The sequence below is a fragment of the Clinocottus analis genome, unplaced genomic scaffold (assembly GCF_023055335.1).
Source record: "Clinocottus analis isolate CAN_PGR_092001 unplaced genomic scaffold, fCliAna1.0.p SCAF_14, whole genome shotgun sequence".
Lineage (NCBI taxonomy): Eukaryota > Metazoa > Chordata > Actinopteri > Perciformes > Cottidae > Clinocottus > Clinocottus analis.
Window position 1 is genome coordinate 288,205 of NW_027175865.1, and position 26,796 is coordinate 315,000.

The 26,796-nt window shown below is 47.2% G+C and overlaps 1 protein-coding gene across 2 annotated transcripts in view; it reads right to left on the reverse strand.

Moving 5' to 3' along the window:
* Positions 1 to 26,796, reverse strand: part of LOC137784551 (zinc fingers and homeoboxes protein 2-like) — a 77,880-nt gene that overhangs the window by 12,669 nt on the left and 38,415 nt on the right. The window contains exons 1-2 of one of the 2 annotated variants that reach the window (XM_068575324.1): positions 18,420 to 18,471; positions 73 to 3,344 (exon numbers count right to left, since the gene is read on the reverse strand). In XM_068575324.1, coding sequence (XP_068431425.1) covers positions 73 to 3,011 — 2,939 coding nt within the window. In that variant the 5' untranslated portion in view covers positions 3,012 to 3,344; positions 18,420 to 18,471. Of the gene's footprint in view, positions 1 to 72; positions 3,345 to 18,419; positions 18,472 to 26,796 lie in introns of those variants that run through there. The other variant, XM_068575323.1, reaches the window with a different exon arrangement.

Consider the following 26,796-nt stretch of genomic DNA (forward strand, 5'->3'; position numbering starts at 1 on the left):
TTTCACCCAAAATAAAATACATGCACGTTCCGAACCTTCGATAGTCTTTCAACACCATAATAGTTTTCGTACCTGCCAGCCAACCGGTCTTGGAGTTCATCCCGTTGTTGACTGCTGAGGCCGTTGGCGCGCTGCTCCATCAGCCAGCCCAGCTCCACCTCCAGCAGCTTACCGCCGCTGTGGTTGGCGAGGCCTCCGTCCTGACAGCGCTGCAGGACGCCGGGGCCGGCGTTCTTGGCAGTCCCCTGGCCTCCGTTCACTCCGTTGTCGTGAAAAAGTTCCGTTAGCTCCAGGCCGCCGCCACCGCCGCCGCCGCCGCCACCGCCGCCCTGCAGCCGGCTGTCGGTGAACCAGCGGGCGAGTTCGGCGCGTCCCGTCCGACCCTCCAGCTGGCTGAACTCCTCAGGTGAAGGCCACCGCGTTTGAGCAAAATTGTCCATGAGGAGCGCCAGGGATCGGCCGTCTGGAGGCACTGAGCAGGAGTTCGGGCTCGGGACGGAGGGGGCGACGATGGGCACGGCGGAGGAAGGTGGAAGGGGGCTCTTGAGATGGCCCACGCCGGCGCCGGCTTTGTGAATCCCATTCAGCTGGAGAGTTTGGTGTTGCTGTTGCTGCTGATGTAGTCGTTTCTTGGCGATGGCCGCGATGCCACCGCCGCCCATCCTCTTCGTGCCCATGGAGTTGAGGAGCGCTTGCTCCAGGTTGTCGCGCAGCGCCCGGCGCTCCACGAACCAGCTGTCGATTTCCTGCCGAGACATGCGGGTGGCGCCCGCCAGATTGTCCACGTCGCCGAGCGTGGGGAAGCTGTTCCTCAGGAAGTTCTCCTCCAAGATCTTTAGCTGCTCTGCCGTCTTTCCTTTCATCCTCTCCAGCAAGGGAAACTGGGTCAGCACCGAGGACTTTTGATGCAAGTCGTGTTTCAGCGCCGCTAGCGGACCCTCAAAATGTTGGACGCCATTATTGTGAGCAAGCGCGGTTTGATTGTGGGACCATTTGTGGCCATCCATGCGAGATATCCCGTTGGCCTCTGCCAGGGGAGTGAGTACCTTATCTCCTCTTGGGTAGAAGGTTTTCACTTCCACGCCTTGCTGCTCTTTTAGTTTCCTGCTGTCGTAAGGGTACCCTGGAATCTGGGTCGGGGCTTTGGCCGGAGCGCGAATGGACTGGATGATGGTCGGCCTCCTTATTTGTGGGGGGGAGTTGGGCAGCTTGAGATCAGCGGCCAGCAGAGCGTGGCTATTCGGGTGCTTCTCTTTGGAGGTGATGGGCGAATTGAGAGGAAAAAGCAACGAGTTTTTAAATGGCGGCGCAAAGATAGGCGGGGGAACTATCAGTGGCCTGGTTAAAGACTCTGGAAACACTAAGGTGGACACCAACGGTTTTGTTTTCTGGTTTCCCAGCGACGAGAGCATCTTCCCTTTGGGCAACAAAGATGGCGACGACGACGGCGGCGGCATTAAAGGCACGGCAGCGGATGGCCTCTTCATCTCTCCGGTGACCAGAGGAACTGCTACGGGTCTCTTCATCTCCATGGGAGCAGGAGGCGGAGCCATTGGGAGGCGGTCTTTCGGGGGAGGAGGCGGGGGCGGAGCCATGAGGCCCCTGTCTTTGGCGTCGCCAGAATGGGGGGCGACCGCCATGATGGGCCGCTTGGACTCCGGGCCGAACACCGTCGTCAGGTACGTCGGCAGGCATCGCTTCAGGGAGGGGCCGGCGCCGACCGCAAGTCCAGAGTTTGCGTTGGCGACTGAGCTCGACCCGTTGGACGCGGCCGTCCGCACGTGACCCGCGTGGCCGACGGTGGTGTGGACGAAGGTCTGCTGGGAGGATTTGGCGGGCGGCTGAGAGAAGGTTGTCGTAGGCAGGACGGTGAACGTGGGGTGTGCGGGAGGCATGGAGCCGTTGAACATCTTCTTCCGGGCTTCCTCCACCTCCTCCGGGGACCAGGTGATGCCCTGCTTGAGCCGCTGGGTGGTAAACCAGACTTTGATCTGGTCCTCCGGGTGCTTGGAGGCCGCCGTCAGCCACGACAGCTCGGCGTGCGTCGGGTAAGGAAACTTGCTGAAGGAGGTGATCAACGTCAAGTTGTCGTCCAAAGAAGGGTTGTATTTGGTGGTGTTCAAGGGAACAGCTATTTTTGGTACAGAGTTGAAGTTGGGTGGGCGCTGGAGCATCGGGGCGACGTGGGACAGCCCTTGGAGGACGGCGGGTTCGGGGATGATGACCGTCCCGTTGATGTTCAGCGCCGTGATTTGAGTCTTCTGGATCAGGCTTTCCCGCTGGCTTTTCAACGCGCTCCCTTGATAGAGCCCCTGGATGTTGTTGGGGGTCTTCACCGCGGTCGATATGCACGGTGGGAACGCGGCGTGGCCCTCGCCCTGTCCGTTCGTCACTTGGCTCTCCACCGCGTTGTCCTTGCCCTCGATTGTCTGCTCCAAGACGGTCTGATTGTTCCTTTTTACCCTCTTGAACTTGAAGTTGGTCTCGCCCGGGTGCTGGCTCTCGTTGTGCTCCGTGAGCGAGTCGAACTTCTTGGTGTCGAAGTTGCAGACGGCGCAGAGGTACATCGGATTGAGGATGACGTTCGGGTGGCTGGAGTCCACATGCTCCTTGAAGTCGTTCAGGTTCTGAGTGGAAAACGGGCAGTATTTGCACTCGTACCCTCTGGACTGCTTCTTCTGGGACGCCGGGTCGGAGTCCTTCTCCTCCGCGGCGTCCTCGCGTTCAACGACGGGAGGTTGATCTTTCTCGTCCGACTGCTCCTCTTGTTCTGCTGGCTCAGGATTCTGAGTTTCCACCGGTTGCGGAAACGTCTGCTGGTCTGGATCCTGTGGATTCTCCTGCCGGGGGTCTCGGCTGTTCCCCTCGGATTCTGATTGTTCTTTTTCGGTCACCTCGTCGTCCGGCGGAACCTTTGTGTCCATGACGCCCTCGGGGTCGTCTTGCTCTTCGGGCAGGTCGCTGACGAGCCGGACCATGCAGGGGGTGGAGGACTTTCTACGGCTGGACATGATGTGTTGCTGCTGGTAGTGGTGATAATGGTGGTGCTGGTGTTGCTGACTGAAGATACTGTGGGGTTTTTTGGGCTGCTGCTGCTGCTGGTGCTGGTGGTGGTGGTGGTGCGTGCTGAGAGGATGTCGAATAAGGGACTCACTGGGATGGATCGAAGCTGATGGGTGTGGATACCGGTAGGTGGGCGGAGTCGGAGCCTCCAGCCTGCGAGAGGGAGGGCGATAACCGGCCGACGGTGCCGGCCCAGGACCGGTGGTGCAGTGGCGTCTCCCGCTCACGGGCAGTGTCAGCTACCGACCTGGGCGTCATGGGAGGAGGGCATCACAGACAAGCTGAGAGAGAGAGAGAGAGAGAGAGAGAGAGAGAGAGAGAGAGAGAGAGAGAGAGAGAGAGAGAGAGAGAGAGAAGAAAATTACATGTTAATATTGTTTGTGTTCAGTGAGCTGCGCTTGCAGCCACTTGGGGAAAGACTAAAAGCCAGAGAAAAATACATGTTAGGAAAACATAGAGAGAAGTCATGTTGCTATTTGTTTGTGCGCCGCTTTCACCCGAAATAAGACAAAGAACGAGAGATGTGCAGGATGGGTGAAGACAGATATTTTTTGTAAACAAGCAAAGTACGCGATCGGTTCCATTTATTTAAAAATGTGTGAGATCAACACAAGACCGCGAATAAAACACGGAGACATCAATAGAGGTTTTCTTACTCGCACTCGGGTCACTTGTACTGAGAATGAAAGACAGTCTTGAGCTATTATGCTCAAAATGCTCGTTTACAGACACAAAGAAGGGAAGTTAAAAACCTGAAAAAGTATAGATATACAATATTAAAGTATTGTTAGTGACCTTCTATGAGACTCATGTTTAAAATGCATTGTAAACAGACTTATAATGCTTTATAATTTGCTTATAGAACTGTTGAATTATAGATATAAGCACTCATAAAGTGGCGTGTTGCCCTGCATGGCATGGATTTATTTTATTTTTACTTTACTTAAAACAACCAGTGACCTCTCGGAGTAACTTATAATCACATTATAACAGTGATTATGAAGCATTACGAAGGGATTATAATGTATTACTGAAATGGGAATTATAATACACTTTAAGCCTCACAAAAAGAAAGCATTATGGTAGTTGACCTTACAAGTCCCCAAAGCTTTATGATGTGTTTTGATTGTTGATTTATCAGAGTTTCAAAGTCATTATAAATGCTATCAGCAGCTTATAACCAACTACAGGAACGTTAATGCACTCAGAGAGACGATCAATCTGAACCTCAGTTTATCTGATTCATCAGAACTGAATTTATCAATCAATGGACAAAAAATGTAGATATAAGAATAAAGGAGAGAGGGAGGGGTGAGGAGGAGGAGGAGGGGGAGGAGGAGGAGGAGGAGGAAGAACACATTTGCCAGAAAAATGAGAGTTTTTCAACACTTAATTAGCATCGGGCAAGCTGTCATCTGTCCCCAGTGTCACTTCATGTTGGACCTGTTTTCTCTCGGCCTGGACCAGGAAGCTCCTCCTGGTAGCACTGAGTCAATGTAGTCCCATTGTAGCACTGAGTCAATGTAGTCCCATTGTAGCACTGAGTTAATGTAGTCCCATTGTAGCACTGAGTCAATGTAGTCCCATTGCAGCACTGAGTCAATGTAGTCCCATTGTAGCACTGAGTCAATGTAGTCAAATTGTAGCACTGAGTCAATATAGTCAAATTGTAGCACTGAGTCAATGTAGTCAAATTGTAGCACTGAGTCAATTTATCCAGATTTCGAGACCTCCAGACACCCATAAAAAATACAAACCAATAAGTGTAACGCCTTCCTTCAAGACATGGAGAACATATATTTTATATTCATATATATATATTATATATGTATATATACATATATAATATATTCATATATATATATATATATATGAACATATATAATATATTCATATATATATAAATATATATATTCATATATATGTATATGTATATATATATATATAATATGTTCATATATATATGAACATATATAATATATTCATTTATATATGTATAAATATATATATATAATATATTCATATATATATATATTCATATATATATATTCATACATATATATATATTCATACATATATATATATATTCATATATTCATATATATATATTCATATATATATATATTCATATATATATATCATTTAACTCTGTGGTTCGTGTCATTCCTCCCCATACGAAACAAACTGTGGCGCTCTCTGGAGGTCACCGTAACTCGTAGAACCAGGGTTACGCTGGTTAGTGGTAGTGGAGGCGTATTGAAGCTAAACAGGCGTTAAGTTGCTCTTTAAGGAGTCAGATGAGACTTTCCTTTGTGGATAATAAAATAATCTGATGCTCGGAGCCTAAATTCCAACCAAATAATGTGATTTTTTTCCGTGAATGTTTTCTACTTCCTGCATGTCGGTTTGCTTTTAAAAATACTTTTGCCAGAGACCCGACCGCTGCCAGAGAGAGAGATGAAAGGAAAGACAAAAGAGTGTAGGAGGAGGAGAGGAGTGGAGATCAGAGGACACACGGTATAGGAAGAGGTGGAGGGAGACGAGTGTGTAGGAGACGAAGAGGAGAAGAGAGAGAGAGAGAGAGAGAGAGAGAGAGAGAGAGAGAGAGAGAGAGAGAGAGAGAGAGAGAGAGAGAGAGAGAGAGAGAGAGAGAGAGAGAGAGAGAGAGAGAGAGAGAGACAGAGAGAGAGAGAGAGAGAGAGAGACAGAGAGAGAGAGAGAGAGAGAGAGAGAGAGAGAGACCGGACGGATGGGAAGAAGCAGGCTGAGCTGCAGGCCGAAGAAAAACACACAACACCGTCATGTTCTGCTGCATCACCGGATCGGCCTCGAGGACTCCGGGCCAACTTCTGACGAGGAGGTGTGTGTGTGTGTGTGTGTGTGTGTGTGTGTGTGTGTGTGTGTGTGTGTGTTTGTGTGGCAGCTTGGCCGCGTCCCATTTATTTTTTGTCGTCAGGCTCAGCTCGCCTCCACGAATCCTTCTAATTACTCGTACAGTATTTGTGAACATTGGATTGTGCGGCGGTGCGGCGTAATTATGTAGAAATAATAATAAATCTGCAGCCGCGACACAAACACTGATTTGCAAATTGCAAGAAGCGCCGAATGTTTCCTTCAGATCAGAAGTCTCTTCAACCGGAAAACAAATATTTGCCTCTTTTCTTCATCCTCAAGCGAGACATTGAGGACACCTACCCCCCAAAGAACAGTCTCACTTGACTTTACATTCTGGAAACCGTGTGAAAATCATCCCGCGCCAATTTTAAGTCCCAGCATGCCCCATTCAGACAATCTTTTGGCATACAATATGTAATTTCTCCATTTTTGAACTGAACGACACAGTTTTTTGACTGAAACTTCTTCCTAACAGACAAGACTTTGTTTTATTGTGATTGTTGTTGCAGGTTCTGATTCTTTAGGTCCTAATCTTTCCATAAAGGTCTTATTGACGCTCCAGGAGGCTTTTTGGAGAATCTGGCTCATATCATGCTGGATGTTCATAGTTACCATCAAAATATCTTTAAAAGTGATTTTTTTTTTTGCAGATATACATTTTTTTCGAAGACTTTGCTGAACAAATACATACAATAAACACAAATATTGGAATTAATTTGGGGTTCTTACAACAACTCAAACACAGGAGAAGAAGAGGCAACATCTTCAACGGGTGAAAGAACAACTTAACACCGGCTCAGCTTCAATACGCCTCCACAACCACTCACAACCGTCTCTTGAACCGTCACGACTTCAAAGCGTAACCCTAGTTCTACGAGTCAGGGTGACCTCCAGAGACCGGGATGGGAACACCCGGCCTTCCCACTGAAAGCGACACCGCGAGGTAACTGGAGCGGGTCGGCCGGCGAGGCAGAGTTCACTGCAGGTTTCTCCTCCATCAAGGGCGAAGAGAAACCATCCGTCTTACGACAACAACTGGAAGAAGAAATAAAAAAGTACACCGCCGTCCATCCATCTCTCCCCGACGGCCCTTCGGTCGGCTCGGCGAGGAGACCAAGGGCGAACCGGAGACAAGAGGGTGTCGACGAAGCCATAAAACAACCCGGAGCCCGAAAAAAGAAAAAGAAAAGAAGGTAATGAGGAGATATCTTGGGAAATGAAAATGACAAATTAGAGAGGACGAGTAGGGAAGATCGGGAAAAGGCGCCAAGTGTGCTAATGGGCGGGGTTAAAGACGCCGTTACTGGAACAAGGGCACAGCAGGGAGGTGAGAGGGGGGGGGCACAGAGAAGAATCCACCGAAAAATAAAAGCCAAATACAAAAAAAAGCCGAAATACAAGCGTGCTTTTTGTGTTAGACGCTTCTGATTGGCTCAAACTCGCCTCGCTGGACCCGTAGGGCTGCGTGGCCAAAGGTCGTCTCAAGGTCACGCATTCTGGTGGTCGCTTCACGAACGACGGACTCTCAGCCGCCGCAAGTCATTCGAAAACACTTCGGTTTGGATTCTTCTGCTGCGGACGACAACTTGTTGAACGAATGAACCGCCGCTCAGCACGTCTTCTCGTGTGGGAAGGAGCTAGCGCGTTAGCTCGCCGCTAGCACGTCGGGCGTTTGCGGACACACCCGGCGGCGCTCTGAGTTCAGCTTTCTGGTCGATGGCGAGCTCAAACTCATTTTGTTCGAGCGATGAGAACGTAATCGATGAATCTGTTTGAATTCATACAGTCTGAGGTTTTGGTTCGACTCGTTCGACTCGTTTCTTCAGCGTTCTGAAGCGGCGTCTTTCAACTCGGTCGAGCAAACCCAAGCGCGTCCGTGTCGTCCGTCATGATTATTTCATGGCTCAGTCTACCGACAGATCACTCGGGAGCTTCAGTCGTTTCCACGTTCAAACGAACGTTTGAATTTTAAAATAAAACGGCGACTTCCTGTTTCCCGGCGTGCGACCGCTTCCTCCTCAAAATGTTACTGTGAAGATAAATTTGCGGCGCAGGATCTCAGGTGACTTTACGAAGCGTTCGCTCGCCTCAATAAATGAACAAAGGAACTTCCACCTGATGAGCCCCGAGCGACGCGTCAGACCAGACAACTGCCTCCACCGCACGGCCTCCTGGGTAAAAAGACGATGCAGCGACTGAAGGAGCGACTGAAGGTTATGAATCGTGGTCGTTTAGAGACTGAACGCGTCCCCGCGCCGCGCCGACGTCCTCATGTAGCACAAACTGCCAGCTCCGCATGTGTGTGTGTGTGTGTCCCTGTAAGTGTGTGTAGGGATGCTAAATGATTGATCAAAGGACGCCTTTGTGTAGGCACCTCGTGGTGCTAATGCATCATTAACACAGCTGGCAGTATGACCCAGCTCTTCTGAGAGAGACCGGCTATTTCCAGCAGCTTCCTCTTCAGCTTATAGAGATCCAAATCTCACTGCCGTTATATAAGAGTTCTGCGAACCCTACAGACGGGACGTTATGAGCCGTTTTACCTCAGGTTACGTTAGCCGGGGAGAGGGGGGGGGCGTCTGTCAGACTGCAGTCTGTCGGCATCAGTGACGTCGGACTGGAACAATCTCCTGAGAGATAATCCGTCCACACAGAGCTCTAACATGTGGCGATGTGGATGAACACAATGTAACACAACTCACAGACGGCCAACCTTTTCCACTTTGGACGCCTTCCTCTAGCGCCACCTTGAGGTCAGAACGTCGACAAGATGTCTGAAGTCTAAACGGCAACGAGGGAAAAAATATTGAGCACATGAGCCGCTGAAAAGAACGTTTATTTTAATGTTTCTATCGAAGTCTCCAGGATAAAATGTTGCCATTTAAACATTTACCGTGTTTAACATATCGGCCGTGAGTTATTGTAACGCTTTAATAACGACTGTAACAAACTAGGAAGTCCAGTTATTGGTGGAGGAAGCGTCAGACGAACAGGACGTTGCTGAAATGACAGCCCGTTAAAGGCCGTTGTCTGTCATTCATGCTCGTTACGATGTGCTACGATGTTACGTTACGATGTTGCGTTACGATGTTACGTTACGATGTTGCGTTACGATGTTGCGTTACGATGTTACGTTACGATGTTACGTTACGATGTTACGTTACGATGTTATGTCAGGATGTTATGTTACGATGTTACGTTACAATGTTATGTCAGGATGTTATGTTACGATGTTGTGCTACGATGTTGTGTTACGATGTTGTGCTACGATGTTACGTTACGATGTTACGTTACGATGTTACGTTACGATGTTACGTTACGATGTTACGTTACGAAAAAAAGCGGCCAATGATGGCAACAAAAGGCCGAGACTTTCTCAAAACCCGGCAACCGTTGCCTGCGGACACTTCTATAAAAATTATGAAATTAAAATAATAACAAAAACATATATTTTGAATACATTCATTTTCCAGAAGTGCACGTCACACATGCCCCACACTGGCTCTGAGTGTGCGTTGCGTGCCCTGTGCATGTATTCAGTATGTTCAGTGTGTTCAGTGTGTTCAGTGTGTTCCGTGTGTTCCGTGTGTTCAGTGTGTTCAGTGTGTTCAGTGTGTTCAGTGTATTCAGTGTATTCAGTGTGTTCAGTGTGTTCAGTGTGTTCAGTGTGTTCAGTGTATTCAGTGTGTTCAGTGTATTCAGTGTGTTCAGTGTGTTCAGTGTGTTCAGTGTGTTCAGTGTGTTCAGTGTGTGCCGGCGGCGGCGTTGACGACCCTCCTGAAGCCTCCCGAGGACCCCGAGCGGCCCCGGCGCCTCGTGTTGGGAACCGCGGCCCGGCCGAGGCCGAGCGGCCCCGCGAGCATTAGATAACCGGGAAGTGTTAAATGTCAGCGGGGGGCGGCGGCGCGACATGACGGATGGATCTTGTGAGGCCATTCGATGCGCTCATGAGAACAAAGCCGGCTTTTCATTGGCGGAGAACCTTGAGAGGGTTCTCCAGGTTCCGGGTGGTCGGCCGGATCATCGGCCGCTCTGCGCCTCGTGCAGACGGCGGGCGTCGACTTCGGCAGAGTTTCGCACCGGCGAGACGCTCAAGGTCGCGTCTGCACCGCCGAACACGAACGACATCAATCAATCTTTTCATCTGCGTCTCTATCGCTCAGACGCATTTTAATAATCATCTTCATCCGTCCATGTTTGTGGCATTCAACATAATTAAAGAGCATTTAACAGGTTCAGTTTATTTAAAAAGAGGCAAAATCCATGTTTTATATCAACTGAAACTATTTGGATTAGAGCTGAAATCACCCAATTATTAAAAAAAAGAAAAATTATAGATTAAGTAATTTTTCCAAGAAATAAGGTTTTTTTTTTTACTTTGAATGTTTTTTCATATTTTTTTCAGAATTCAAAAAAATAAAAGATGCACGAGCAAAATGTATTTGTATGAATGTAAATATGTTTGAAACACATAAAATGTATTTCTATTCTTTAACACATGAAGCACAGACTTCTATACAACCAGAGGAGTCGCCCCCTGGTGGTCAGGAGAGAGAATGCAGCTTTAACACATGAAGCATAGACTTCTATACAACCAGAGGAGTCGCCCCCTGGTGGTCAGGAGAGAGAATGCAGCTTTAACACATGAAGCATAGACTTCTATACAACCAGAGGAGTCGCCCCCTGGTGGTCAGGAGAGAGAATGCAGCTTTAACACATGAAGCATAGACTTCTATACAACCAGAGGAGTCGCCCCCTGGTGGTCAGGAGAGAGAATGCAGCTTTAACACATGAAGCACAGACTTCTATACAACCAGAGGAGTCGCCCCCTGGTGGTCAGGAGAGAGAATGCAGCTTTAACACATGAAGCATAGACTTCTATACAACCAGAGGAGTCGCCCCCTGGTGGTCAGGAGAGAGAATGCAGCTTTAACACATGAAGCACAGACTTCTATACAACCAGAGGAGTCGCCCCCTGGTGGTCAGGAGAGAGAATGCAGCTTTAACACATGAAGCATAGACTTCTATACAACCAGAGGAGTCGCCCCCTGGTGGTCAGGAGAGAGAATGCAGCTTTAACACATGAAGCATAGACTTCTATACAACCAGATAACCAATAAAAGTCGTCTGGAGGAGACAAAAGTCAGTTTTTTTTGTGCGAAGCTGCATCTTCTAACTAGATGCTGATGAAACAAATGACACCACACACACACACACACACACACACACACACACACACACACACACACACACACACACACACACACACACACTGGGTCAGTCCAGCATCACCAGCCGACTGAAGCAAAATGTCTAAAAACCTGAATCACGTTTTACACACCGGAGAATCTGGACCCATTCAGACACACTCGAGACACACGGACGCTGACTCACACTCACACACAAACACACACACACTGACCTCCAGCTGTCATGACAGACAAATACAAGGCACACACACACACACACACACACACACACACACACACACACACACACACACACGTGGCCGTGGTTTAGGAATGCAACACACACGACATTCCATCCTCCGGCCCGCGACCATGAAATATGAATGAAACACAATTAGCAGTTTTAAAGAACTTCATCAAGGCCAAGGTCTCCGTGCACACACACACACACACACACACACACACACACACACACACACACACACACACACACACACACACACACTGAACTGTCAGAGGAGCCAGTAAATAAGTAAATAATCGTCGTCCTTGGACGGAGCGACAATCAGACGACTGAACATTTGTTTACTTTTTAAAACACAATAAATACAAATGTAAAAAAAACAAAACATTTTTGAGTTTTCGCCTCGTGACGCTGCCGCCATCCCATAATATAATACATGCAGTGACTCATTAAAAAGTGAAAAGGTGGAGGAGGAGGAGGAGGAGGAAGAGGAAGAGGAGGGGCACAAAAATTAGGAAAGAGAGAGAGAGAGAGAGAGAGAGAGAGAGAGAGAGAGAGAGAGAGAGAGAGAGGGAGAGAGAGAGAGAGAGGGAGCGGCGCTGCATTGCCATGGCGTTACCATGGCAACAGCAGCGCCGGGGAGACGGCGAGGTGCCGAATATTAACCAGACCGGTACGCTCAGGTGCTAATTAGGAGAAGAGGAGGAGGGAGGAGGGAGAGAAAGAGAGCGAGAGAGGAGGTCAGGAGGGAGAAGAGGATGAAGGAGGAGAAGGAGAGGAGAGAGGAGAGGTGTAAGGAAGAAGGAAGAGAAGGAGACAAGGAGGGAAATGATGGAGAGGAGGAGGAAGAGGAGGTGAAAACAACTAAATGAGCAGGAGGAGGAAAGGTGGAGGAGGTGAAGAGAGGAGGTCAGGAGGAAGTAGAGGATGAAGAGATAGACATGAAGGAAGGATGAGAGACAAGAGGAGGAAGCAGGAGAGGAAGTAGATGTGAGGAAGTGAGGAGGAAGCAGGAGAGGAAGTAGACGTGAGGAAGTGAGGAGGAAGCAGGAGAGGAAGTAGACGTGAGGAAGTGAGGAGGAAGCAGGAGAGGAAGTAGACATGAGGAGTAAGGAGGAAGCAGGAGAGGAAGTAGACATGAGGAAGTGAGGAGGAAGCAGGAGAGGAAGTAGACATGAGGAAGTGAGGAGGAAGCAGGAAAGGAAGTAGACATGAGGAAGTAAGGAGGAAGCAGGAGAGGAAGTAGACATGAGGAAGTGAGGAGGAAGCAGGAGAGGAAGTAGACATGAGGAAGTGAGGAGGAAGCAGGAGAGGAAGTAAACATGAGGAAGTAAGGAGGAAGCAGGAGAGGAAGTAGACATGAGGAAATGAGGAGAAGCAGGAGAGGAAGTAGACATGAGGAAGTGAGGAGGAAGCAGGAGAGGAAGTAGACATGAGGAAGTGAGGAGGAAGCAGGAGAGGAAGTAGACATGAGGAAGTAAGGAGGAAGCAGGAGAGGAAGTAGACATGAGGAAGTAAGGAGGAAGCAGGAGAGGAAGTAGTGTTATGAGTCTCGTCCCGTCAGATTCATCGTTTCTGCTCCGAGACGTCAGAGGAGGACAACCGAGGTGAAGGAGGGAGGAGGAACAAAGGAGACGAGGGAGATTAAAGTGAAGAGCAGGAGAGAGAGAGAGAGAGAGAGAGAGAGAGAGAGAGAGAGAGAGAGAGAGAGAGAGAGAGATGGAGGGATGAGGATGCGAGACAGTAGAGGTGAAGAAAGAAAGATAGCGAGAGAGTCGGGTCAATAAAACATGCATGAGGTAGTCGCTCTGTGTGCGTATGTATGTGTGTGTGTGTGTGTGTGTATGTATGTCTGTGTGTGTGCGTATGTATATGTGTGTGTGTGTGTGTGTGTAAGTGTATGTGTGTGCGTATACGTGTATTTGTGTATGTGTGTCCTTTATCATCCGTCTACCTCTTTCTTCTTCACGTGTGTATGAAGTCTTTTCATCTGTATGAAAATGTGTATGTGTGAGTCTGTGTGCATAAGAGTGTGTGTATGTGTGTGTGTGTGTGTGTCTGTGTGTATGAGAGTGTGTGTGTGTGTGTGTGTGTGTGTGCAGGCCTCGTGTCTGGTCGTTTCCCCTCTCGTGGGTACGCGTGTCCTCACATCACGTGGACGCCCTTCCTGAGCGTACGTGTGTGTGTGCGTCTCCATATGTGTGTGTGTGTGTGTGTGTGTGCGTCTCCATATGTGAGTGTGTGTGTGTCTGTGCGTCTCCATATGTGAGTGTGTGTGTGTGCGTCCCCATATGTGTGTGTGTGCGTCTTCACGTGTCCTCGGCCGACGCCGCGAGCTGCTGCAAAGCCGAGAGACGCTCGCTTACATCCAGCTGCATATAGGTCAGTGCAGCCGCGTCCACACACACACACACACACACACACACACACACACACACACACACACACACACACACACACACAGGCAGACAGACACGCAGCCGCCATCTTACAGCAGTCGCCCAACACTAAACGAGGGTTAAAGCTGCAGTTAACTTTGATAAAAATGTTTTGATGAGTCACTCTGTCAGTTAAAGAGACAGTACGCGTCACCGTGACTGAAATCAACATCCATGCTAACACTGTAGCATACAACGTGCTACACGTTAGCAGACTCTATGCTATCATTCAACCTGCCCATAGCAATGCTAACCCCTCTAGCCTTCACACCAGCAAGGGAAGCTCGATGCTACCACATTAGCATGAGCTGTGTTGATTGATATCAGACTCCATGCTAACACTCAAACTATCGGCTAACGTGAGCATTTGTGCTATTTAGTGACAGCAGCCTCCAAGCTAACCCTTTAGCATAGCGGCGTCCAGCAACATCATGCACAATACACACGACGTGTATGTGTGTGCACATGTTGTGGTGTTGTGTTCAGGTTCCCCCTCAGGTTAGAACACTAAGGCCACAACGTCTGCAGGGTCTATGTTCCACTCTGGTTCCACTCTGGTTCCACTCCGGTTCCACTGCAGGCAACACGGCCTCAGCGTCCCGTCGGGCTCTTTGGATGAAAGTTTCCACCAAACGATGCATTTTAATGACGAATCCTTTCTGGGGATTTAGTGGAAAAAAGGACTTAAAAGTTTCTAAAAAAAAAAAAAGAAATGTTATTTCTGTGATGATAATCTGATGCAGATTATCACACAATATAAATATAACAGACGCACGGGGAGTTTTAGAAGGACACTAATATTAAGGAGTGTGAACGGTCATAATGTTATTTTCATATCTTTATCTTCCTGCTTTCTGGAGGAACATCTTCACAAAGACAAAAGTAAAATATAATAACAATAAACGGCTCGTTATAACTTTAAGTTTAAGATGAGCATCGTTGTTGCCAAAACTTTCATAAGTAGTTTGTAGCATTGTTTCTTTAATAATAACAATGTGTTCTTTAATAAATGGATACAAATATTTGTTTTGTAGCATTTTTAGTTTTTTCATCATTTCTTGAATCACAATTTTTTTTTCAAACTAAAGTTAAAGTTTAGTTCATAGAGCGACTCAAGGAGCTCTATGAGCTGCTGCTCATAGAGCTCCTTGAGTCGCTCCGGAAATACATGAAAAGAAAGAAAAGAAAGAAAGAAAAAAAGAAAGAAAAGAGTCTAAAATTCAAGTGAAAGAATGTAAATAATCGTCCGAGCGGCAGAATAAAAGCGCCGCCAGGGTTCAGCGGATCGAGCCTCCTCCTCCTCCTCCTCCTCCTCCTCCTCCCCCCCCCCCCCCCCCCCCCCCCCCCCCCCCCCGCTCCTCTTTGGAGGGTCCATGTCCCATGTCCCATGAGCCTCCTCTGAGGCCTTCAGGCTTCACGTCTCAGGAGCCGCTGAGAGAGAAAAGACTTTTAATAAACTTTCATCCGTCACAGAGTCAACAGTCATGTGTTCATACAGACTGTCATGTGTTCACACAGGCTGTCATGTGTTCACACAGGCTGTCATGTGTTCACACAGGCTGTCATGTGTTCACACAGGCTGTCATGTGTTCACACAGGCTGTCATGTGTTCATACAGGCTGTCATGTGTTCACACAGGCTGTCATGTGTTCACACAGGCTGTCATGTGTTTATGATAAAATACAACTGCAGATGTAAAAAACAGTAACATAACCAGCAGTTAAGCATATATATATATATATATATATATATATATATATATATATATATATATATATATATATATATATATATATATATATATATAAAAGAGATGTGTAGTCTGTGAGGATTTGTTGTTCACAGATGGTTTTTGTGGTTTATCTTTAGTTTTTTTTACAGTGATCTTGCAGCTGGATGATGAATGAATAATGATACAAGATTGATTGTTAAATATTGTGTGTGTGTGTGTGTGTGTGTGTGTGTGTGTGTGTGTGTGTGTGTGTGTGTGTCTGAAAGCAGCTGCTTGATTCTAAATATCTAAAGTTTACTTTCCAAGATTTTATTATTTTATGAAACCTCTAGACGACTTCTGCGACACGTCTTTGTCGACATTAACGCACATCGACGTCCAATTATGACCTGAGCCGCTCTGCTGTGTGTGTGTGTGTCTGTGTGTGTGTGTGTGTGTGTGTGTCTGTGTGTGTCTGTGTGTGTGTCTGTGTCTGTGTGTGATTGGCTGCTTGTGAACATATTTTTCTCATCTGACGAGCTCTTATCTCCCTTATGAGAAACCTGAGCGATGTGTGTGAGATTAGCCACGCACACGCACACACACACACACACGCACACACACACACACACACACACACACACACACACACACAGACACACACACACAGACACACACACACACACACACACACACACACACACAGACACACACACACACACACACACACACACACACACACACACACACACACACACACACCTCTTGTTTACGGGCGGGCTCTGTTGCCATGGTGATATCAGAATGATGCTCATTGGAGCAGAACTCAAAGCCTGGAATGTCTCTGCTGCTGAGGGTCAGAGGTCAGACAGGTGTGAGGCCTCCTGGGACGCCTCGAGCAGGGGGCGGGGCCTGAGAGGGGGAGGGGGAGGAGTCATGAAGGGGAGGGGCAGAAGGGGGCGGGCTTGAACCTCTCTGCTCCCCGCTCAATCTCCAGGAGGCGACCGAGGGAAATCAAAGTTAAATAAAGAAAATGAAAAGGAAGAATAAATAATCACCGACAAGCGGAGAGAGAGAGAGAGAGAGAGAGAGAGAGAGAGAGAGAGAGAGAGAGAGAGAGAGAGAGAGACCGCAATTAGGAATAAGAGTATGGAGAGCTGGGGGAGAAGAGGACAAATTGAGGAACACGAGGTCGATGACAAAAAACACACACACACACACACACACACACACACACACACACACACACACGCGCACACACACACACACACACACTGTTCTGAATAAAACAAGCTGCAGTCGTTACAACAGGTGAGAAGTGAACAGGAAGGAAGGAGGGAGGAGGAAGGAGAGAGGAGGAAGGAGGGAGTTCAAAAAAGAGAGGAAGTAAGAGGCGATCATGTTTTAAAGGTAAGAAGGTAGTAGGACTTAAGGGAGAAGGAAAGGATGTCATTGAAATGGAGAGGAAAGAAAGAGAGGAAGAGAAAGAGGAGGGATGGGATGGGAGGATGATAGGAGGAGAGGTAATGAGGAGATGATTGGAGGAAAGGAGGTAAGGGAGGACAGGATGGTTTGACTAGTTGAAAGAAGGAGGATGAAGAGAGGAAAGTAAAATGACGAAGAAAAGAGGATTTTCAGATGAGGGAAGCAAAAGAGACTGAAGCAGATTTTAAGGGATGAAGGGAGGAATAAAGATGAAGGAGGGAGGGGAGAGGTTAGAAGGAAGGAGGGAGGAATGTATGAAGGGAAGGAGGCAAGTGTTAGGAGCTGGAGGGGGAAGGAAGGAAGGAAGAAGAGAGAAGAAAAGGAATGAAGGGAACAAAGATGATTGGATCAAATTGGACTGAAGGGAGTGATTAAGAAAGGAGGGAGAGAAAAGAGGAGAGGAAACGAAGGGAAAGGGAGATATGTCAGGTAGGAGGAGGAGAAGGGAGAAGAGGAAGAGGGAGAGGAGGAAGAGGAGGAGGCAGACAGGACTGAAGGAAAAGGAGGTGTGTCACACGATGAAGCAAAAGAGTTAAAGAGGAGGAAGGAAGGAGAGAAAGGAGGGAGGAGACGATTGGATGGAGGATTATAGGAAGAATCTGAGGGAGGGAAGAAGGGAGGTTTGTCACGAGCAAAAGAGGAGTAAAAGAGGAGGAAGGAAATAGGGAAAGAAAGAAAGAAGGAAGGAAGAAGAGGAGGGAGGAGACGATTACTTGTAGAACGGATGAAGGATTAAAGAAGAATCTGAGGAAGGAGGTTTGTCACAAGAGGAGAAAGAGAGGAGGAAGGAAGGAGGAAGATGGGGAGAAAAGAGAGAGGGAGAGAGAGGGAGGAGGAGGAGGAGGAAGAGGAGGAGGAGGAGTGCTGGGCTGGAAGGCCAGAATAATGGAGCAGCTCATCTCACGGTGAATTTGAATGGAGGAATTAATTTAAATCTCATCACGGCCCGCCCTCTAATACCTTATCAGTTCTGCACGGAGACAAGGGACGTAATCGCATTAGAGCCGCCACTCTGCTCACACACACACACACACACACACACACACACACACACACACACACACACACACACACACACACACACAGTACCTGTTCTGGTATGTGCTGCTTCAACACACAAACACACACTGTGCATGTACCAGTGAGCGCGCTATCGTAGTAGAGTGTGTGTGTGTGTGTGTGTGTGTGTGTGTGTGACTTCACACAGAGTGTGCACGTGCATTAAAACCAAAACACACACACAGCGTGAAAAAATGCCGCCGTGAGGACAAACATCACGCATGTAAAGACACACACACACACACACACACACACACACACACACACACACACACACACACACACACACACACACACACACACACACACACGGAGCGCAGCAGCCTTCCAGTTACCTTCTAGGGGAAGAGGCTCATGGGAAGTTATGCGGCGGGCTGTTGACGTTGGCTACAGCGGGAAGAGCAGCTCACGCTGAAATGTACACACACACACACACACACACACACACACACACACACACACACACACACACACACACACACACACACACACACTCTGACAAGATGGCCGGGATCATTTTGTCTGTCAATAATTTCCTGATGAGGAAAAAGAAGCTCAAACTGAAAACAGCTTTAGGTTTTAGGTGCGTTTGTTTTTCGCGCCTGTGAGGGAACAGGGGACGACCGTGGCGGGCGGAGCTAAAGCGATCAGGTCTGACCGCCCGTTGGTTTTTCTCTGCTTGTTTGCAGACGACTGAGTCCTTTATCCTCGTCTGCTCAGAGGTCTTGAGCTGCGTTTCTGGGGTGCGTTTGTTTTCCTCGCCTGCAAACGACTGGACAGACGTGAAAAAAAAGAGGTTTTGAAAAGCTGAAGTCGTTTCAAATCGCCGCCGCAGTCGAGTCCGCGCTCGGCTGTTTATTCCCACCGCAGGACGGCGTCGTGCGAGTGTTTCTTCTTCTGCGGGATCGTCTCTGGACGACCTTCAGCAGCAGCTTCCTGGTCGAGGGGGCGTGTTCTCGCCCAGAGGGGCATTCTGGGAGAAAAAGGCCAAGTCGCACCCGAACGCCCCCCCGACTAAATTACACCTTACGACTAATTGAGACTCGCGAAATGAACAAAAAAAAAAATGTCAGGCGGCCGGCCCTGAAAGCAATTATTTTAATATTGGAGGGAGAATTTATTTTGATGCCGTCTGCAGAGGTCAGAGGTCAGAGGTCCAAACCTTCATGTTCTCCTCTGCAAGAGCTTCCAGAGAAAGGAATCGTTAAAACAACAAAGTTTCTTCGATTGGAGGCAAAAAAAAACGTGTAAAATCAAAAACACATTTTTTTCTTCTTCTCCTAGAAAACAATCTGAGTCAAAGTTTCCATGCGAGACGGAAACTTTGAGCAACAGACGTTTTAACTTACAAGTGAACGCAACGCGCGTCGACAACGCGGCAACTTCTGGGAGGTGTTGCGCAACCCCTCGGTTCTCCGTACCTTTCCAGGAAAAGGTTTTCTAAAACTCTTCTGTTTTGTTTGTTTGTTTGTCGGCTGCAAACGAGAACCTTGTTACACAAATGTTTTGTGCCGACAATGAAGAGGTTTGAGAAAAGATCAAAGATCTAAAGACCTGAGTGTTTGGTCAACTTGGACTTGATCTCCAAACAGAACCGAACCCGGTGACCCAGATTGTTCCTCTGGGTCCTGTGGACTCGTGTTCCTTCAGCTTTGACGAGTTAAATGTAGAAACGAGTGAATCTTAATGGTTCTGCAGGTGAAGTCATGAAGAACAAGAAGTAATAGAACCTACAGAGAACTACGACACTTACGCTTAGAACTCAAAGGTGCTAACGAGAACCACGTTGGGTCCGTTGACTTCTCTACAGGTGAGAACTCTTTCTGGTTTCTGATGGAACATTTTACAAAAAGGTTACACCTGGAACTCTTTAGGGGGTTTCAACGTGGAACCCAACGCAAAGGGTTCCACCAAGAACCATTTGTGAAACTTCCACCAAGGAAACCTATCAGATGTTCTCAAGAGAACCCCTTTAGATCTCAAGGCTGTCATCTAGAACCAATCAACACAGTTCTAACTACAACCCAACACAAAAGGGTTCTACCATGAACCCAACATAAAGGGTTCTACCAAGAACCCAACACGAATGGTTCTACCATGAACCCAACACAAAGGGTTCTACCAAGAACCGAACATAAAGGGTTCTACCTAGAACCCAACTAAGAACAATTTGTGAAACTTCCACCGAGGAAACCTATCAGATGTTCTCAAGAGAACCCCTTTATATCTCTAGGCTGTCATCTAGAACCAAGCAACACAGTTCTAACTACAACCCAACATGAAGGACTCAACCTAGAACCCAACACAGAGGGTTCTAGGTAGAACCCAACACAGAGGGTTCTACCATGAACCGAACATGAAGGGTTCTACCAAGAACCATTCGAGGACAACCTATCAGACGTTCTACTGAGAACTCTTCCACCGTCTAAGGGTGCTAACAAGAACCAAGAACCCTGTCTGATGGTTCTGTCTAGAACCCTTTCATGGTGTCATGGTTCCACACATAGCTCTCTCACGTGGTTCTCTTTAGAACCTTTACACCTTCTTAGGTGTGAACTGAGAACCCTTTTATACTCCACAGGTTCTTATAGAACCCTTCAGGGGAGAACCTCGGCCCTTCAGAGAACCTCATTCTAAACTGGAGAACACTTGACGGTCTTTAACGAGTTGAGGATCCCGTTCAATCTTAATCATTGAGGTGTGTGATCAGAATTAACTTTAAATCAATATTTATTCCTCGTCCTCAGACTCACTTTCATGTTCCTGCAGAACCGGAGACAGAAAAAAAAGAAGCTCTCAAAAAAACACTTTCACTTTTCATTTAAGTAGTAAATTCCTGCGGCGGCTTGATGTGAAAACGCATTAAGACGAGACACATTTCAGGATTACTGCTCCGGCTCGAGAGCACAGAAGTACAAAGAAATAAATAAATACACAGAAACGTTTCCCAAGAAACAGAAAGAAGAGAACAAGAAAACCTGGCAGGTGAGGACGGACCCGACGGCCGCAGACGCCCCGAACGAGCAGAAAGAACCTGAAACAATCACCATGATCCCTTCATGAGACCTCGTGACCTCGTGACCTCATGACCTCATGACCTCGTGACCTCGTGACCTCATGACCTCAGGACGAGGCTGCAGCTCGTCAGGACGTTTCTTCTCCGTCCAATCGGCTGCTGGCAGGCGAGCGTTTAAAGAAGCGGCGACGCGTTCTCACTTCCTGTCGGCTCTTCCTCTTCCTGAGGCCGAGTGCTGCCCCCATGGGTTCACGTCCCCGTTTGAAAACACATCTTCTTCTTCTTCTTCTCAAAGCGGAGCGCTTTGTGCTGAGGATGAATACTGGATATGAATTTCTGTGTGAATACCAGAAGTTACTGCAGATCCACTGAATAACGACATGTTTTAAAAAAAGGGCAAAGTCCATTTAATTTGTAATTTGGCCCAAAGCGAAGCGTTTATGTGGATAAAAGAGACTCGAAAGGCTCAGAAATATCATCAAATGTCAGTTTGGTTGGAATAAAAATTGGAATAAAAATCTCTATTCAACACTTTTGATATCTTTCTGACCAGAAATATTTATCATCTGATGTATAAAAAAAAAAGAGACAATAAAACATGAAAAAAAAAACATGAAACCAACAAATACAAAAATAAATCTTGAATCTTCTGAGACGCTTTGTGGTCATGAGGAACGTTACGACTGATGGCCGACATGATTATTAATAAAACAATGACGTCACTCGTTGGTTTGATGGATGTTGCTTAGAAGCCGCGATTTTTATTCATTTTTTTAATCCCGTGAACAGGAAGTGACCATATTAGGACTAAGAAGGAATTACATCTCCCCTGGTGGTCAGGAGAGAGAATGCAGCTTCAACACATTTTTAATCATCGGATGTTCATCTTTCCGGCGGTCCTTGAACACATCGTGTGTGACTAACGCTACACAAAACGTTGATATTTCATCACCAACGTTTTAATCTTCGTCTCATCCTGATTAAACCGTTTAAAAAATATTCTGTAAAAACATTAAATTGTGAAACTTTGAAGCCGTGACGGATTCAACAAATTCACCTGCAACCATGAACATGTTCAATATGTGAAGAACCCGCTTCACCAAGTCATCAGAACCAACCTGCAACACACACACACACACACACACACACACACACACACACTTTCTTTGTAATAAAGCGTCAGTTAATAAGATGGAATTCTGTTTTTTTTGTGTTTTTTTTGTTGGCCGAGTCGGTCGGAGACGAGGAAGACGCTCCGGCTGCCAAGTCAGTGTTTTCACAGCCTGAATCACAGCTTACACACACACACACACACACACACACACACACACACAACACACACACACACACACACACACACACTAAACTGTTCTCATTGAGTGGAGAAGAACAACAGTCGCCATCAGAAGGCCTTCATCTTCATCTTCTTGGAGCAGCAAAATAAATAAAATCTCTCTCTTTCTTTCCCCCCTCAGTCCATACCCCTCTCTCTCTCTCTCTCTCTCTCTCTCTCTCTCTCTCTCTCTCTCTCTCTCTCTCTCTCTCTCTCTCTCTCTCTCTCTCTCTCTCTTTCTCTCTCTCTCTCTCTCTCTCTCAATCACTCCTCGGTGCAGTTTGGCTGTTTCCATGGCAACGTGCCGAGTCCATGGTCGCTGGAGGGAGCGATGCCCCGCTCGTCCTGCCCAAAAAAAAAGAAGAAAAAAAAAGAAACGCAAAAAAAAATCTGCTAAACACTACTTCAAACTGTGTGTGTGTGTGTGTGTGTGTGTGTGTGTGTGTGTGTGTGTATATATATATATGTGTGTGTGTGTGTGTGTATATATGTGTGTTGTGTATGTGTGTGTGTGTGTGTGTGTTTATGTCTCCCAGATGACTGGAGTCGCTGCCCAAAAAACACCAATTTCATTCGGCGTCTGCCGTCGTCTTTGTGAGCCGCAGACACACAAATCCTCCTGCTGCAGACACTATGGATATAAATATATATATAAATATATAAATAAATATAAATATATATATATATATTTATGTTAATTGATTGAGGATCAGTGTTTCTCGTCAGGTTTCCACCTGAAGACGCTTCAGGATTATGAACCATAACTTCAACACGATGAAACCTGAAGAGAAACTAAACGTTTCATAATAATTAATATCAGGAAGGAAGGAGGGAATAAAAGAAAGGGATGAAAAGAGGAATGAAAGAAATAGAAAGAAAAGAAACAGAGGTGGAAAGAGGAGCAGCAGAAAGATGGCCGTCCGCTTCCTCTTTATTCACTCGTTCATTCAACAGGCGAGAGGAGAGCAAGGAAAGGGTGGAGGGGGATGGAAGAGAAAGAGAGAGAGAGAGAGAGAGAGAGAGAGAGAGAGAGAGAGAGAGAGAGAGCGAGAGAGAGAGAGAGAGAGAGAGAGAGAGAGAGAGGAGGTGAGGAAGATGAGAGGGGGAGGAAGAGGAAGAAAAAGTTAGATTGAAACGCCCGAAACAGGAGAAGATGGGGAGTTAAAGTGAAGGAGGAAAGGAAAGGAAAGAGGAGTTCAGGGAGGGAGAGATAGAAGAAGAGAGAGAGAGGAGGGAAGGAGGAAGAGGAAGAGAAACAAAGGGGTGGAGAGAGATGATGAAGAGGAGAAGGACTCAAATAAAGGAGGAGGAGAGAGTGGAGGAAAGATGAATGAAAAAAGATTGAAAAGATAGAAGATGAGAAGGAGAAGGAGAAGAATAGAGGGGTGATGAAAGAGAGGAAGAGGGGGGGAATCAAATAAAGAGAAGTGGAGAAAAAGGAGAAAGAGGAAGGTGTGAGGAGACATAGGGGAGGAAGAGGAAGATACAAAAAGAAAGGAGGAACAGAGGAAGAGGAGAAGGAACATGTGACGAGAGAGAGAGAGAGAGAGGAAGAAAGAGAATAAAGAAAAGAGGGCAAGGACAGAAGTGGAGAAAGAAGACGAGGAGAGAGCGGAGGTGAAGAACAGAGAAGTGAAGAAAGCAAAAAGAGAGAGATGGATCATAGAGAGGAAGGAGAGGAGGAAAGGGAGTGAGGAAGAGTGAAAGGAAGCAGCCTGTAAAGGTAAAGAGGGAAGATGAAAAGAAGATGAAGAAAGAAAAGGAGGAAGGAGAACAAAAGGGAGGAAGAAATGTCTCTCCTCCTCCTCCCTCCTGTCTTCCCTCTCTTCTCTAACTTCTTCTTCATCTCTTCTTTCCATCGCTTTTGTCTCTTAATTTTCTCCCTCCTCTCCTCCTCTCCTCCTCTCCTTTCCTCCTCTCCTTTGATTCTTTTCTTCATAATCCTCCCTAACTCCTCGTCCTCCTGTAGTGTTTGTTTATCAATATTTTACCGTGACACACACTCTCTCTCTCTCTCTCTCTCTCTCTCTCTCTCTCTCTCTCTCTCCCTCTCTCTTTCTCTCTCTCTCTCTCTCTCTCTCTCTCTGTCTCTGTCTCTCTCTCTCTCTCTGTCTCTCTCTCTCTCTCTCTCTCTCTCTCTCTCTCTCTCTCTCTCTCTCTCTCTCTCTCTCTCTCTCTCTCTCTCTCTCTCTCTCTCTCTCTCCTTTCATCGTCATGCCGACCTGCAGCTCTCTCTCTCTTTCTCTCTTTTCATTTCTCTCCTTTTATTTGTGCGACGTTTCGACAGGTAGATGTCAAGTTTCTTCTTCTGCTGTCTGTTGAGATAAATGCTCCACACACACACACACACACACACACACACACACACACACACACACACACACACACACACAAAGGAGCTTCAAATAAATAAATAAATTCAGGACCGAAAGAAAAAAACGGATCAATGAATAATTGTAATATAATAAAAATGTTTACAACAAAGCTGCAAAAAGTTACCTTTGAAACATTGTGAATGAGGTGTGTGTGTGTGTGTGTGTGTGTCTCTGTGTGTGTGTGTCTCTCTCTGTGTGTGTGTGTGTGTGTCTGCAGGCATTGCTTTCTGTATATCGTATTTATGTTTTTATTTCATCTTAAACCGTCATCAAATAAAACTAAACGGACCAGAACCAAAGAAATCAACTTCTTTTATGTGTTAAAGCTGCATTCTCTCTCCTGACCACCAGGGGGCGACTCCTCTGGTTGTATAGAAGTCTATGCTTCATGTGTTAAAGCTGCATTCTCTCCCCTGACCACCAGGGGGCGACTCCTCTGGTTGTATAGAAGTCTATGCTTCATGTGTTAAAGCTGCATTCTCTCTCCTGACCACCAGGGGGCGACTCCTCTGGTTGTATAGAAGTCTATGCTTCATGTGTTAAAGCTGCATTCTCTCTCCTGAACACCAGGGGGCGACTCCTCTGGTTGTATAGAAGTCTCTGCTTCATGTGTTGAAGCTGCATTCTCTCTCCTGACCACCAGGGGGCGACTCCTCTGGTTGTATAGAAGTCTATGCTTCATGTGTTAAAGCTGCATTCTCTCTCCTGACCACCAGGGGGCGACTCCTCTGGTTGTATAGAAGTCTATGCTTCATGTGTTAAAGCTGCATTCTCTCTCCTGACCACCAGGGGGCGACTCCTCTGGTTGTATAGAAGTCTATGCTTCATGTGTTAAAGCTGCATTCTCTCTCCTGACCACCAGGGGGCGACTCCTCTGGTTGGAGTCAAACAGACCATAAAGCAGGGTATGCTTTAGGGGCGGGGCTACAAGGTGATTGACAGGTCTCCACGTCACTCTCTCAGTCCAAATATGGTCACTTCCTGTTCGCTGGTTGCAGAAAAGCTAAGATAGCGAGAAAAATATATTATTTGAAGACATTTAACTCTTTGAATTAAACTCATCTCGTAGAATAAAAGAACATTCCCGTCTGTTGTCGAGGAATTCTGTTCTCCGACGGAGTGAAGACACTTGAAGGCATCGCTGAGATTCCTCACGTGAAGGACGAAGCGTTTATGGATTCTGTGACATCACATCAGACATCAGAGAACCAACTCGAACCAAGAGAGGAGGATCCAGAGAGAGGAGCATCTAGAGAGAGGAGGATCCAGAGAGAGGAGGATCCAGAGAGAGAAGGATCCAGAGAGAGGAGGATCCAGAGAGAGGAGGATCCAGAGAGAGGAGGATCTAGAGAGAGGAGGATCCAGAGAGAGGAGGATCCAGAGAGAGGAGGATCCAGAGAGAGGAGGATCTAGAGAGAGGAGGATCCAGAGAGAGGAGGATCCAGAGATAGGAGGATCCAGAGAGGAGGATCCAGAGAGAGAGGAGGATCCAGAGAGAGGAGGATCTAGAGAGAGGAGGATCCAGAGAGAGGAGGATCCAGAGAGAGGAGGATCGAGAGAGAGGAGGATCCAGAGAGAGGAGGATCCAGAGAGAGGAGGATCTAGAGAGAGGAGGATCCAGAGAGAGGAGGATCCAGAGATAGGAGGACCCAGAGAGGAGGATCCAGAGAGAGAGGAGGATCCAGAGATAGGAGGATCTAGAGAGAGGAGGATCCAGAGAGAGGAGGATCCAGAGAGGAGGATCCAGAGAGAGGAGGATCCAGAGATAGGAGGATCCAGAGAGAGGAGGATCCAGAGATAGGAGGATCCAGAGAGAGGAGGATCCAGAGAGGAGGATCCAGAGAGAGGAGGATCCAGAGATAGGAGGATCCAGAGAGAGGAGGATCCAGAGATAGGAGGATCCAGAGAGGAGGATCCAGAGAGAGAGGAGGATCCAGAGATAGGAGGATCCAGAGAGGAGGATCCAGAGAGAGAGGAGGATCCAGAGA